At 46.3% G+C, this 15819-nt stretch overlaps 1 protein-coding gene across 1 annotated transcript in view; it reads left to right on the top strand.

Annotated features, from left to right (window-relative positions):
- Positions 1-1411: 1411 nt before the first annotated feature.
- The window catches only part of Tcp11l2 (t-complex 11 like 2), a 35795-nt gene continuing 21387 nt past the window's right edge, over positions 1412-15819 (top strand). The window contains exons 1-5 of the mRNA XM_052752920.1: positions 1412-1563; positions 8890-9056; positions 11390-11525; positions 12359-12479; positions 13642-13862. Coding sequence (XP_052608880.1) covers positions 8900-9056; positions 11390-11525; positions 12359-12479; positions 13642-13862 — 635 coding nt within the window. The 5' untranslated portion in view covers positions 1412-1563; positions 8890-8899. The remainder of the gene's footprint in view (positions 1564-8889; positions 9057-11389; positions 11526-12358; positions 12480-13641; positions 13863-15819) is intronic.

Raw genomic sequence — 15819 nt, forward strand, 5'->3', positions numbered from 1 at the left:
CGGGCCTCTGGATAGAGCAGCCAGGGCTCTCACCTGCCGTGGCTCCAGCTTTAGGTTGTGTGTTTTAGGAGAGTGACAGGTACATATTTATACAAATTACTAGGTAGGTTTGTTCAGAATGACTTGCCAACTAGTTTTAGTAGCTACTACTGGGTAACCCTGTGTAGACTGCTGTAGATTCCTCCATTCTCACAGCACCTCAGGGAAACAGAAATATTGCTGCCTCACTGAACAAGAGCTCCAGGGTAGGTAAATGTTAGGCACTGGTTTTGAACCTGTGACCAGCCCACGCTGTACAACTGTCTTTCTATCTTGTTTTAAAATATTGCCTGCTTTTGTTTTTCTTCTCTCTAGAATGATGGTGGCCAATTTGCCTCCACAATTTAGATATGATTTCAGTCCTAAACAGAAATATTTCAGCTTACATAAAATTTATTTATTTATTTATATGAATACCGATTTATTTATTTTTATGAATACCACAAGTAATGCCGAGCTGCACCTAGTAGAATAGTGGTTTCTCTGTGCTGAGGAGAAGACCGTTTCTTTACATCCAAAAGCAAACTCACAAGAAGTTATGCTTAGTAAGCCTGACCACACAGAGCCCCTCCCAACACGTATTTACATTAACCCAGGTCGAAATTTCTCCCCAAGATAAGCGCTGCCAAAAAGCCCTTACTTAGAAGTACAACACCTTATCTTTGCATGCATGCATGCGAAGCCTTGGCGAACTTGGGTAGGTGTGGCTTCTAGAAGCCAATCACTTGATTCAAGGGGCAAATCAGGACCCGTGTTTACGAGAAAATGTAGACACCTGTGGATGACGCGATTGGTCGCTGATGTGCGTGGGACAGCCAGTTTGGAATGCTGTTGGCTTCCTCGACCCCGTGTGTGTGGACAGTGTGAAGTTGGGCATCCAGCTTTCACAGCATAGAGCGAGTGGGCACTACAAGTTTGTCCGCTCCGTTGGAGCTAGCCAGCATCTAGCCAACTGGCAAACTAAAAGAAACAGGATTTGGGGGCTCCACCTGCTCCCCGGCCGGGCCCTTAGACAGTGGCCCCGCCCCTAGACATTAGGCCCCGCCCCCAACGCTTTAGGCCCCAGCACGGCCGGGACACTCGCGGCCATAGGCTGCCCCAGTTCCGTGTACACTCCTCGCCCCGCCCCCGGCAGGCTCGGACCGTACCACCTGTGAGCACGGGGGAGTAGGTCTTCCTTTGACCAAACGGCTTTCAATCCGAGCCGTCCCCGGCCTTCGCGATGCAAGCCTGAGGAAGTTCAGTTTCTGTAGACACACTCTGAGGGTTCAGCGATCTCAGCTCTGACTGGATCCTCTGGATCCCCGAGCCGCGGCGCCCTCGTCCCCCCTCCAGTCCCTTCACGGATGGTCTGGCCCAGGGAGTACCTCGGGACCCTTTAAATACCGCGTGGGGCTGCAGGAAGGCTCCAGAGTTGACAGGCCGGTCAGTGCCCCCGTGTGTGCGGTGCTGGGTGAGGGGATACGCAGAGCCCCGCGACCCCGGTCACCCAGCCTTCCTCAAGCCTCTGCGCGGGATCCAGGGGTGCGTACCCATCCCAGGGGAGGGGCCGTGGGATCTGAGGGGACCGCCTCTCCTCAGGGCGGCGAGAGGACTCCTTGTGCCATCCCAGGTCGGGGCATTGGACCCCCGGGGGCGCGGTGGCGGTGGCGCCCAGGCGGGGCCGGGGCGCTGGGCCGCGATGACATCCCTTTGGGTGCGTGCCAGCGACTGCGCTCCGGGCGCGAGGCGCTCCGGGCTCCCAGTGCGGCGGTGCCCGCTCTCCCGGCCCTGGAGAGTTGGGCTGAGCCGTGGTGGGGCCGGGCCGGGCCGGGCCGCGGCCTGTGTTTGCCGCTTGTTGCCGGGTTTCTCGGGCGCTGGGCTCTGTCCCGGCAGTCCCCTCCCCCAAGCGTTTGTTTTGACAGGAAACGTGGTGCTGCTGGAGGGAGGGGCGAGCGGGGAACGTGGGCGAGCGGGCGGGACTCCGGGGACTTCCGTTGGACTTGACTTGACGGTCCAGGAGGCCAGCTCAGGTCACATCTGGGTCAGACCCTTGCCTTCTCAAGGATGACTGTGTGCTCAGGGTGGCACCACAACACATAGCAGCGAGATTTGGTGGCACGTGGATGACACAGTTACGTGTGTTTACGTTAGTAAGGGAGGAAAAACTTCCATTAAAACGAGCGATTTCGCAACGACGTGACGCTTCCTTTAAAAATGACTGGGAATGTAGTTTTATGGGAAAGCACTTTCTTGGCATGTACAGGACTGTGGGTTCTGTCCACCCCCGACCACATGAAGCCCAGATCATGTGTTTTAATGCAAAAATCTAGTCAACAAAGAAGTGTCTGTTAAACTACGATACAAGCAGAGGAGAGGAAACACTTAACAGTGGTTCCCCGTGACTGAAGTGAAGTATACTCTCTCATCGTTGTCTTGGTACCTTAATGTGAAGAAACCAGACAACTTGCCCTTGTCCCTAGAGAGCCCCTCAGCACTCAGGGTGTCCAGCTCAGAGGTCTTGGTTTTCCTATGCCAACTGATAATGAGGTTCTTAGGCTGGTCCCTGAGCTAGGAGGCTCCCTGCCTACCCGCCTTTTCTTCCTGTCTCCTTGGATTTCATACATTGCCCCCACTTGAGGTGGCCCAAGGCTGAAGACCCAGTCATGTGTACAGGCAGCTAGCATGAGGCCCCCGGAGTGTGTTTAACTAGGCAGCCGGGATGGGCAGAGTGCTTTCCAGGATGAAGAGTGCCTAGAAACCTTCCCTGGTGCTGTAATGACACGTGACTCGTGGATCATGGGCACTGCCTTGTAGACAGTGGCCGGCTTGTTGGCTTTTGTCTAGCTCTCTGTAGGCTCGGATTTGATGAGGACCAGTATTGTTGCAGGGACTTTCCCTCAGTCCTATGGTTTTTCTTTGCTCTGGGCCGGTGCTGAAGCGCCATTTGGTAGAAGATGGAAATTTTCTAGCACCTGCAATTTTTTTTCATCAGAGCTCAGTGTTGTGTCCCACCCTCTCCCCGTGTCCTGTTGCAGGCCAGCTCCCACCATTATTTTCACTAGGGCCTCTTGAGGAATGAGGGATAAGAGACTTAGTTAGAAAGAGAGGGGAGAGAAACAGAGAAAACACAGGATAGACTCGGGTGGGCCTGAATCCTTATCCACCGGCCCTGAACTTTATTCCAAAAGTCTATTATAACAATGCCAAGGGGTGGAGCAAAAGACCTCCCCCTTGCTAGTTACCATCAAGTGCAGACCCTTAGAAACACCTGATACTCAGGCCCGTGGTCCGGTCAACCTTTTTTTTTTTTTTTTTTTTTTTTTGGTTTTTCGAGACAGGGTTTCTCTGTGTAGCTTTGCGCCTTTCCTGGATCGTGCTCTGTAGACTAGGCTGGCCTTAAACTCACAAAGATCTGCCTGCCTCTGCCTCCCACGTGCTGGGATTAAAGTCGTGTGCCACCACCGCTGGCCCGATCAACCTTTTATGCAGTCCTGCTGGGTACAGCCACTAGGAAACGTAGTGGGCTCCAACACTGTCCCGTGGATGCCTTGTGCCTGACTTCAGTATGGTCTTGAAGGAGGGTAGCTACTAAATGTCTCTTGACATCTCTTTTTTCCACAACCTAGCCTTAACTGCATGGATTTCATTCTTCAGGGCCCCGTTGGATAACCTGAACAGTTTCCTTCAAAATGTTTATGACTTGGCTAGCTGTAAGCAGTTAACCCTTTGGGTAGTGCCTGGGTTTTAACAAGGATTTTGCAGGACATAAGGAATGGCACTCTAGTAGAGGGCTTTCGTCACTATAGTGGGGTGGTTGAATGTTACTGTGCTGAATGATCTCTTTCAGTGATGTCCTTCACGGTATAGAGCTTGAACAGCTGTCCCAGGATAAGGTCATCTTGCTTCCACATGTGCAAGTGTCCATGTGATGATAGACAGATCAATTTGGCAGAGAGGGAATGGAAAGAATGAGCAGCACACTGATTTCCTCCAGTCGCCCTGGAGCAGTAGAATGTGTGGGCTTCAGGGCTCCAGCCTGCTGTGGCTTGAGCTGAGCCTCTGCTCTGCTGTAAACCTTTGGGGGAGTAATTCTGTCTCTCTGACCCATAAGTTCTTATTTTAAACAAGAGTAACACCTACATAACACAGTTATGATGCAGATTTGAGGAAATCAATTCTTTTAAGCACCCACAGAGTATTATTGAGATCATGCTAAACGTCCATAACTGTTGGTTGTAACTTACTCTTTAGTATTGGTGAGGGTCCGAAGAGGATAGTGCTACAATGTGCATGTTCTTTAGGCTCCTGGGACTTTGAGGCTTCACTAGCCTTTGAATTGTGTGGAGATAGGAACTGGAGACTGGAAAAGGAAATGCTTCCTTTTCTACATCCATTTTAAAAGTTACTGGGAAGGCAGAAATGCAGACTGTTAAACTAACTACATTAAGTGACTTCTTGATGAGCAATGTGATCCAGGCAGGACAGATTGAAAACTCCAGTCGTTTTATAAGTAAAAAAACAAACGGCTTTATGGGGCCAAATTTGTTCATATGAGGATATTCACTTGGCTAGCAGTGTTCTTACTGCTTCGGGGACATGTATGTCAGTGCTAGTGTCTTTTTATAATCCTGCACCAGTACAGGTTATTTATAGAAATAGTTTTCTGTAGAAAGGAAATAAGGACATAAAGTCAAATATAAACTGAAGAATCACAAATTAATAACTGATTCTTAATTCTTAATTGTTATTAATAACAAATTAATAACCCTATTCTCTGTGGTGAGACACATGGCTGGCTCCTTTAGGTTCCTGTATCTATTTCTTTGTCTCTAAAATATTAGCAGTAAACTGTCATTACTCATCAATGTATTTAATTCAGCAATAAATCTTTACCTGCTGACTGGTCCTGAGAAGGAGTGGCATGATGCTGAATGTTAGAGAAGACTGGAATGATACATAAAATCTGCAGTTTCTTCAAATAGTAACCCGTTGTAATAATGTTGGAAACTTTGCTTGGAGGTATCGTCTGTCTTTACCTTTGGCCAGTGAGTCCTCAGGTTGGTGTTCCTGCCGGATTGCTTGATTTAACTGGGAGTAGCTTTGGTGGCTGGCGAGGTGGATCTAAATTTGTCAGTAGGAAAAGCAGTGTGCTTCTTTGAAACAAATGGCTCTATTGTCACCAGCCTAAGAATCTGAAATAGTTGAAGCAGTCTAGTTACCCTCAATGTCTTCTCGGTCGAGTTGATTGTCCCAGAGGACCCATGTGGAAACTCAAGATGGAGGAAGGGAAGGATTGGTGTGAGGGCGCCTGCAGAGATCTCTTTTACTGGGACAGGCCATTTGATAGTTTCATATTTCAGAAAAGCATGTAGTTCTGTCCTAGGGTCACTGCCAGACTTGTTTTTCTGTAGGGGAAACATGATTTTGTTCTCCTGTCTTAATAGCCAAGGTGATTTGACAGACCCGTGTCCTGTTGTCTGTCCGACACTGTCCCGGCACCCTCTCCTTAGTCACCAGGTGAAGTTGCACTCCAGCTCCACACGTTAGGCATTTGGGATCTACCTACATACAAAATAGACAACTCTTAACAAAGTGGTGAGCGCCTTGCTTCAAAGACAAGCTTCTGCTTGCTTCTGCTTGGATACAGTAAGTCCCGGTTGTAACACGGATGCTTCTGCCCACTAAAGAGCTTCTAAACAGTGTGATACTTTTCAATCTTCCGTTATAGTTGAGTGCCTCAGATTCTACCTCCAGTGACAGGTTGACACAAAACTTCGTTGCATACAATTAAACATGCTTGCTGTATGTTTGCTTTCTTTAAAACATCTCATGCTGTTTCATGGAACTCTGGTTTTGAGGAGCATCTTATCAATTTCTGACTGAAAGAATCTGGAATTAGCCCACCTCATGGCCCCCTGCCCCCGAGAAAACAGCTGTGCATGAAGTCACACAGTAAGCTGGTGACAGACTGGGCTCTAGCTCTTAACCTTGTGCTTCTTACTTTTTAAGTCTTGTACCTGACTTCCTTGTTCAAGTAATTATAACACCTACCGAATGTGCTGTCCAGCTGGAATATAAAATGAACCGGTTCATAAATTCCCACAGATGAAAGCTTTTATTCATTTTTACTGAAATACCCTGTTGGTGTAAGGCCACTATAGTAGAGAAAGCAGGAGCCAGCCCAGGCATGACAAGACCTGGGATTTGGATTCAGTAAAGAAGCTGGGATAGATAGTAGTGTCTCTGCTCTAGGGCTGCACTTGGCAGCAGCAGGCATGTGAATGTGTAGGGCTGTCCGTTTGCAGATGCTCTCCTTGAATCTGTTCCAAATAGGATCCGGTGACTGTGATGTAGCTGACCCTGAATACTTGTCGTGAACTTGTTGCTGGATGAGGCACTGTGTCTCCCTTACCAAGGAGACTCAAAACCAGTCACTGCAGGAAGATAGCTGCACATGCTTTGGGGGGTGAGCATGTTGAAAGCCTGCTCTGTTCCCCACCCAGTTCCTTAAGACAGGGTCTCCCACTGCACTTGGAGCTAGGTGGAGGCCAGCAAGCCCCAGAAGTCCTGCTATCCCTCCCTGTAGTCGTGGGATTACAGGTTTTTAGTATGGGCTTTGGAGACTTGAATTCAGTTCCTCATGCCTGGTACACAGATGTCTGTATTCACTGGCCCATCATCAAGTCCTTTTGTGGAGAGGAAGGAGACGAGCTACAGAGCTGCTGAGCAGAGTGCCATGTGGTGGAGGACAGAGGGAGGCTTCCTGGGAATGAAGCATTTTCAAGTAGTGCCAGCAATGGGAAGTGAACTGTTGGCAGGGAGTGACAGCAGCTCATTCTCTCCTGTCCCTCCCTGCCTCCCCCCAGGACACTGTAGTAAACGCTCAGGTAAAAACCAGTTTTCACGGGACAGAAGAACTTGCCACTGAAGAGCCAAGAGTTCGGGACTATTTTATAGCCTATGTCTATGGTAGTCAGCTTTGGGATTCTAAGATAGGGTGAATGCTTCCAAGTGGCAATTCCCTACTACTCAGGGCCTTTCTATCTGCAGAAGCAATTCACAATTCTCTGGCTGCTCAAGTTTTGACCTGAGCCAATGTGCATCTCTGTGAGTGTCAAGACTGAAGAAAGTTTTGGTTGAGACCAGGTGGAAATGCCCTTTGGCCTTTTTCCCTTTTCATGACCCCCGCCCCCATTCCCAGGCTCATCCTTGTTCCTGTCAGCACCCAAGAGATGCAGTTTGCCCTATATCTCACAGTGACGTCTGGATATCTCCTCTGTACCCTTTAGTCCTGAACCTCCCCCCTTTTTTCTTGTGCTTCTCAGCAATGCCTTGTTTCCATATGGCACACACAGCTTTATGTAACCAAACTTGAGAATAGGACAATGTCTATTTTGTTCACTTACTTTTCCCAGTGCCTGGTGCACAGTAGGTACTCTGTAAATATGAACAGATAGATTCATTTAAGAAATTGTAGAGGCATTCCCAGTCATATTATACATTGTTAATGGCTTCTCCTTTTTTTTTTTTTTTTTTTGCATTTGTGAAAAGTCTCCCATCCCTCACTGAAGTGAACTCTATCTTTGTTGCCTATCCAGGTTGGAAGTGCCTTCTCCCTTGGGCAAAATTTCCCTTTTGGTGTCAACGATACTATGTTCCTATCAAGGCTGATTTCCTCATAGCCCTGGCTGGTGTTATGGGTCCAGGGCTGGCATTCATATGCCATAGTCTTTCTCGATTGTGCTAGGCCTGTCCCCTTCCTTGGGATGCTCTGTGATGTCCCAGAGAAAGCACTTGACTTACCGTCTAGGGGCTGGTTCCATGGTGGAGTAAATCTTGTCCCTCTGAGTCTGTTTATGTTCCTAGGTGTTCGGTAAGTTGTGCTAGCTGCTTTGTGAATTGTTAGGTACAAACCAAACAAACGGGTCTTGGTCTTCATGCTGGGACAGTTCATATGGAAATGGAGAGACCTTGTAGCCCAGGAAGTCTCTTCAGTCTTTCATTCCCTTGAGAGACTCACAGAGGTACCAAGAGTGTGTTGAGCATCCTTATTTTCTTTTTAAGTTTCATTCTTTACATTTATCCTGTGTATGTGTATAGGTACATTCATGCTCACAGCACTTGTGGAGGTCAGAGGACAGTTTGTGGGATTGGTTATCTCCTTCTATCATGTGGATTGCAGGGACTGAACTCAGGTCATTGGGCTTGGCAGCAAGTGCCCTCACCCAAGCCATCTCATCAGCTAAACCTAATTTATTTAAAACAAAGCAGTAAGAACAGTAACTATATTTGCGTGCTGTGTGAAGAAGCCCCGTGATGCAATTAATCCTCTTCAGTCTTGACCAAGGCCTGGAAGGTCAGTCTTTGAGCCTTGCTTTCCCACAGAGTCAGGTGGTTAAGTGACTTCCCCAGAACAGAACAAGGAGTCTGCCCAGGAGCCCACAGAGCCTTACCACGCCAACCCAGGAGAGAGCAGCTGCGCTCTGTGTGCATTTTAAAAGGATTTGTCATCACTTAGAGCTGCTCCACATTTGCACTGGATATGGAAGGAAGTCTTGATGATCTTGCAATAGTCTTGGTCAGGGTGCTGAGGGAAGGGGGAAGTAATTTCTTGGGGACTTTTGTTCCCCCTATACTGTCACACCTGTGGGCATTATATTATCCATGTTGGAAAAAGCATGTTGGAAACCATGTTGATTCAGGGTTTCTCTGTCTGGGCAGGTTCTCTCTGTCTCTGTCTCTCTCACGCCCCCCCCATCTCTCCCCCTCCACTCTCTCTTTCTCTCTCTCTCTTCCTCCCTCCCTCCCTCCCTCCCTCCCCTCTTCCCTCCCTCCCCTCTTCCCTCTTTCTCTCTCTCCATACCCAAGGTGAAACAAGATGCCTTTGAATGATGAGAAGCAGTGTGTGAACGAGGACCAGCAGAGTGATTCAGAGTCTTCTCGGTTCTCCGAAAGCATGGCTTCGCTCAGTGACTATGACTGTTCCAGACAGAGCTTCACCAGCGATTTCTCCAGCAAATCCAGCTCTCCTGCCTGTGAGCAACAGGGAGCAAGGCAGGGGGCGGCAGGGGTGCTGGCAATGCATGATGGTTTTGAAAACTCAGAAGTGTTGTGAGCAGATCTTCCCCCTCCTTTCTAGAGCCACCAGAATAGCATGTCAAAGGCACTGTAGCAGTCTGCGTGTGTTCTTAGGAATAAGCCTGTAGCCTGCTCATTTTATGTTGAGCCTTGTCTCTAACCTGTTTGGTTTGAGCATGAAGCTAAATCCCCATCCCCAGCCCTGTCTGTTTTGCCTCCCAAATGGTGGCAATACCCCTTCTTGAGATTATCTTGTGCAGATTATGATAAAGCCAAATTAGTCTTTTCTGTTTCACATTGAAGGAAATTTGCCTTTCCGGAAGGGTGGACAGGAAGTGAAATAATCTAAAGAGAGTTTCCCTGCTGATTTTAAACACTGTTGTGCAAATCCCCTCAGATCAACCCACAGGGAGAATTACTACACTGTGGGTTGTGAGAGAGCCAGAAGAAAGGCTGTCACTGGGGAGACAAACACCCCCCCACCCCCACCCCCACCCCCACCCCCACCCCCACCCCCAGTCTGTGGAAACAGGACGTGTGTCAAGCAGGCTCTTTTTTTCCTTCCCCTTCCTTCCACAAGATTTCACTCTGTAGCCCAGGCTGGCTTTGAACCTGTGGCACTTTCCTCCTCAGCATCCCCCCCCCCCACCACCAGGACTACAGATACAGATATGAACTACTTGACTTTGCCTTTTGTTTTTTAAGTTTTGAATTAGCATTTTGTCTACAAAGTAGAGAACATCTAAAACTAGCAAAGCTAAGGTAGGAAAAAGCAACTGATGTTCAATATGATTAGATGCCCACTTCAAAACAATTAGTTTTATTTATTTCAATTTTTACATTTCTAGCTTTAAAACTTGGAAAATCTATAGTATAGAGAAAAGAAGAGATTGCCTGCAGTATAACCTAAACATGATAGACAGCTGCCAGCGCTTTGCCAGACCATCATCCTTCACACTGATGTGGACTCTTGCCCTTAGTATTGTAACCCAAACACATACATACTCATGATAAACACTGTCCTCATGACCACCTACTATGTCATAGAGTAATAGACATTTATATGTGTTTATTGATTTGCCATTGGACAGTCATTTTCTACCTTGTGTTGCTCTTTTATAAATGGGGTTTTATGAGCATCCTGATGCACTGAGACTTTCTGGATATCACTGGATGATTGGATCAAAGACTACAGAAGTTTTTAAGGAGAATCTTGAGGTAGAGAATCCACAGCAGCCATGCACTTCTGCATCTTTTCTCATTCTTGACACCACGTCCAGAGTCTCTACATCTTATATCATGGTACCCAGCCATTCTGAAGAAGGATTTTGCCAGTTCCCAGGCAACATCTTTCTCATCTTCCTCCACTTAAGCTCTTCCTCTCCCTTCCTCCCCTAAAACAAACAATTGCAACAAACGGAAAGTATTGCCTATCTGTGCCTTTATTTGAGGTCATGACTTTTAATTAACTGAAGCTGAGATTTTTTTTTCCAACAGTGATTTTGTAAACTTGATTTATTTGAACAATTTCTTAGTATAATATCTAGAAATAACTCTAATTCTTTACTATTTTCCTATTGAGTAGATAATCTACCCTCTCAAATGTATTTTGTTGTGATTTAATTATGTATTGAGTTCCTCCTATGCTCTTACTTAAATTGCTCAACAGTGGTGGTGCACACCTTTAATCCCAACACTCAGGAGGCAGAGGCAGGTGAAACTCTGACTTCAAGACCAGCCTGTGGTCTACAGAGCGAGATCCAGGATGGCCAGGGCTACACAGAGAAACCCTGTCATGAAAAAACTAAAAAGAAAAAAATTGTCTTAATTAATTGTCTCAGAGAGAGCCTGTTAAGAGGCTAATGTATGTGTCAGTGAAGTCAAATGAACTAACAAATGGCAGAAATGGGAATGAACTTCAGCCTTACACTAAACTGTATATACAGTAAGGAAGTACACAGCCTCCTCTGTCAATCTACTGTTAGTACATGTAAACACATATATCAATAAACATGGAAAAGAAACTGGTTTAAGTTTTTAAAAGTTATAATAGGCCTATATTAGGGAGTTTGTCTCAGGAACATTTGAAAATTCATTATAAATATGGAAACTAAAGCTGCAGAGGGAGTGCTTCCATATTTGAAATCTTTGCCAAGCCCACCTTTCTTTAGTGTATGTTCTCTGACTTGTCGAACTGTCATATTTACCTGAAAAAGAGCCTGCCTGGCACTGGGGACATTGGATGTCATCTTCTCTCCTACCGCATTAGCTGACTTTGCTTTCCTTTCAGCAACAAGCCCTCCTGGGGGTGTGACATTCGATGACGTGATGGCTGCTGCGAAGAACTTATCAGACATGACTCTTGCTCATGAAATAGCTGTGAATGAGAACTTCCAGTTGAAGCAAAACGCCCTCCCAGAGAACAGGTAACCTGGAATCCTGTGTGTATGTGAAGGATGCTAAAGATTGTGTGTGTGTGTGTGTGTGTGTGTGTGATTAAATGTAGCGAAGAGTTCAGTGGGAATGCATTGATTCTTGTGAGTGCTTCCTGGGAAGTCTCCTATTTCAGCAGTTTATTCCTGGCTGGCTTTAAATGGGACATCTGAGTAGAATATGGCAGCCATTCAAAGGTATGTCTCCTTGGGACCAATCTGTCCCTTCCATGCAAGTTCAGCTATTGAAGAAAGGGCAATGCTGTTGATATCTTACCCCTAAAATACAGAGCTGTATAGAAGACTATCTACTAAGTCATGATACGCCTTCTTAGGACAGAATTTTTTGAAGTTATTAAAAGATATGCTAAGGAAACATTTTAGAGTTTAGGGGAAAACATGAATCTATAAATGAAAAAAATGTATTATATTGTGCATATTGGTATTTTTTTAATATTTATTTTTATTTGTGTGCATGTGTCTATCTGTTTGACTATGTGTGTGCATGGAGGCCACAAGAGGACTTTTGATTCCTCCAAATCCCCAGGTATTTGTAGGACACCTGGTTTGTTAAGAGGGTTCTGAGATCTGACTGCCTGTCCTTGTGATTCCACAAGTCTTACCCACTAAGACATCTCTCCAGCTCAGTGTTTTTATTGTTTGAAAACATTGTTCATGCTCTGAACAAGGGAAATATGCTAAGAGATTAATCATGGGCTTAAGGGTAAGATATGTTCTGGGTTTTTTAAATGTATTTTCTAAGTAATCTATAGGGAACATGTATCTTTCAATGCTCATTTTAAATAGTCCATTTTTTTTCCCTGTAGCCTTGCTGGTCAAGTGAAGCGTGTTGTTCACCAGGCCTTCTGGGATGTCTTGGAAGCAGATCTCAGTGCTGAGCCCCCCCAATATGAATATGCCATCAGACTGTTTGAAGAAATCAGAGAGGCAAGTTGATGTTGTTCCATTAGTGCCTTAATCCCCTGGGGTCTGTGTGATGGATACCATAGATATCCATCTATGCCGGTAGAAGTTCCTCACAGTCTTAGAGACTGAGAAGTTTAAGACCAAGACAACAGCACATTTGCTGCCTGGTGAAGGCCTATTTAGAATCCTTTCTTTATCCTCACATGACGGGGGGTAGGGTGGGGAGGCCCGCAAAGGCGCCCTCTTGGGTCCCTTTCATAAAGGCATTAATCCCATTTCTGATGAATCTACTCTCATGACCTAATTACCTGTCAGAATTGGCTTTCAACATATGAACAGGAATGGGTGTGTGTATGCAATACATTGAAGGAGTTGGTTTCCTCTCCGAAGACTGTTTGGTATCTTTGTATCATCTCTCACTTTAAAAGACTGTCAGATACCAGTAGATTCTTCTGTGAACCTCCTAGCAGTGGGTGGAATCTAGGGAGACAGCAGCAGACAGAGCTCAGGGTAGAGCTTTGAGCACAAAACAAGACCTTGGAGTTAGACCTGGCCTCGGAATAGGCTCACCCTCTAAAAATGTCAGCTTTTTGAGTGTCACAGGGTAGTTACAGGAACTCAATGAGAAGATGGCAGTTCTTTTCAGTGACATTGACAAGATGCTTGCTCTTTACCATGCACTGTTGTAGTATTTTATGTGCACAGTTCTCTAACTCACCAGGTCACAAAGCTTTGAGGTCAGAGGGATCTGAATTGAGACAGTCAGGCTCAGGGCTTGTTCCCCAGCCCTGACGATGTACATGAGTTGGGAGCCCACCACGTGATGAGTACTCAGTTAACCACTGGGTTGGGTAGTATTTGTGTGCAGCGTATTCCTCAAGGACTTCACAGGGCTTTTTCGTCTACTCTTGAGTGTTTTTGGAGCCATGGTGTGCAAGCCGTTCCTTCTTCCTCGCAGAAGACTTTGGAAGTATTCAGGTTCTACGTCCTTGTCAGTTGTTTTCTTCTGAAATGTCAGTCAGTCACCACAGTGGTGGCTTTTGATCAGCAGATGGAGCTTTCTTCTCAAGGTGGAGACACTGAGTGTTTCTGATACAGTACTTCCTAGGCAACATGGGGACACTTGGGTGTGATGGGGAGCACCTCCTGTAACCATGCTGCCGACTCTTCCTCCCCCGTGCAGATTCTCCTCTCTTTTCTCACTCCTGGTGGGAACAGACTTCATAATCAGATCTGTGAAGTTTTGGACATTGACCTCATTAGACAGCAGGCCGAGCACAGTGCTGTTGACATTCAAGGTCTGGCCAACTATGTCATCAACACGATGGGAAAGATGTGTGCTCCTGTGAGAGATGAAGACATCAGAGAGCTGAAGGCCACTACCAACATCGTGGAGATGCTGAGGTTAGCCCTTTTGCTGCATCCATTTTCTTACAGTGTCTTCACGTTCATTCATAGACCTGGGAGCATGAGGAGTGTAGATAACTGGCCTTCCAGAGGAGTTTGTGACACAGAGAAAAACAAGAAAGCAGGGATCCAGTCAGTCCTTGACAGAGTGTGTAGAATTTTCTAGCAAGGTTGTTAGTCTGCCTTCAGTGGACCCTGAGGATACAGTAATAAAAACTGAATTCCTGGCCCCAGGGGTTTAGAGGGAGAGACAGACTTTTAACAATGCACTGTGCTAATTAAACAGTTGTTATTGGCACTAGCGAAGGAGGCTTATAGGGTTGTAGAACTCCAGCAAGTGGATTCTAATGTAGTCAGGGTTGGAGGAAGCCATCTGCATTGGGAAGAGTCATTAGCTGCTCTTGAATTCTCAGTGATTTTGTCAATAAAAAAATTGTTTTGTACTAGTGTCTGACTCTGGGAGTATTAGTCAGCGGCTCTCCACTTCCCTTTTGGGAAGCCAGGCTCCCCTGTTCTTGGTTGTCCCTCACCTAGCTGGTGATATTGCCTCCATTCAGCTACAAGAGGAAAGAGACTGAGACAGTGTGCAAACGCAGCACCAGAGGGGCAGACACCCTTGACTGTGTCTAGCCGCGGTCTCACCAGACTGAAGCGGGGCTGCGGAAGGGAGTTCCTCCTAGGACGGGAGGTTCACATTGATGTGTGAGCATCTTGTTTATCTCTGGTGGCAATCACTTCCTCCTAATCCCAGAGGACATACTGTGAACCACTTATGTTTTATGAATACAAGTCATACTGAGAACCAAGTTTCATGTTACAGTTTTAGAAAACGAGGAGATGGAAACTGGTCTATATATAGAATATAGAAAGTAATTTCATTTGTAGCCTGTGGTAAATTGACAGTTTGTCAAGGTGATGCTTCACCTGTCTGTAAAATTGGCTTTATATGTCTTTAGAAATGTCCTGAGTTCTGGAAGATTACAGAAGCTCTTCTTCTAGCCACCAATATTACTGGCATATGATCTCTAGTGTTTATCTTGGTCATGGGTACCTACTGGATGCCACTTTTTTTTTTTTTATCCACTGTGTTCAGTTAGAGTTGCTTGTATAAACATGGGTGGAGGCTGTTTGCTGGAGCATGTGTAACTCATGAGTGGTGATAGCCACTGAGGAAAATGTCACCCCCTTTCCCAGCAACCATTAACTGCTAGTCGCCCTTAGGCAGGGGTGGAACTTCATGGCTACCTCCTCTATCCATGATAGAGTATTGAAAGGTCCAGTCTTGTGCCCTTCACCCACTGTAAAAAGGGACATCTCTGTCTGAGGTTGAGAGTAGCACTGATCTATGAGTATAAACATAAATACTTAGGAGGAAGATTGACAATGTGTATTTAGCCAAACAACAATGGTAGGTTCCCTCTATGGCCTATGGCCTCCTAAGTCATAGGATGTTGATTTAGCTTACAGTATCAGGTATGTATTCTTTTCTGTGACGTAGGCCTTAAATGCAGTCAGAATGTAGTTGGTTACCCCACAAATAGCCATGCCACTGTTGCCCAGAAGTCCGTATTGTAACCCACAGGGTTCACAGCTAGATAAAACCATTGATGGATTATCCACACCCCCAGCAGCCTGGATAGCACTTTCTGACACTACCTAGGCTAGCAGCCAGGGAAGCTGCCCTCTGAGATCCAGACTGATTTCTCTGTGTCTGACAATCAATAATGTGTAGCATCTTTAGCAGTAAGCCTAGTTTTACTGTCTCATTCTGGTAGGCAACAAAGAACAGTGGCAACTGCTGATGTTGTTTTGGAGAAAATTTTGGGACCTCTCTGGGCAACGACTCAGAGGAGATGTCCTATTCCCGACACTGATATTTCTGTCTAGAGACCCATGACTTCTGGGAGCGGCATTACTCACTCGTGCAGGGTTTCTTCACTCCTAGCTTTTTTTT

The sequence above is a fragment of the Peromyscus californicus genome, unplaced genomic scaffold (genome assembly GCF_007827085.1).
Source record: "Peromyscus californicus insignis strain IS unplaced genomic scaffold, ASM782708v3 Scaffold_24__1_contigs__length_46423439, whole genome shotgun sequence".
NCBI lineage: Eukaryota > Metazoa > Chordata > Mammalia > Rodentia > Cricetidae > Peromyscus > Peromyscus californicus.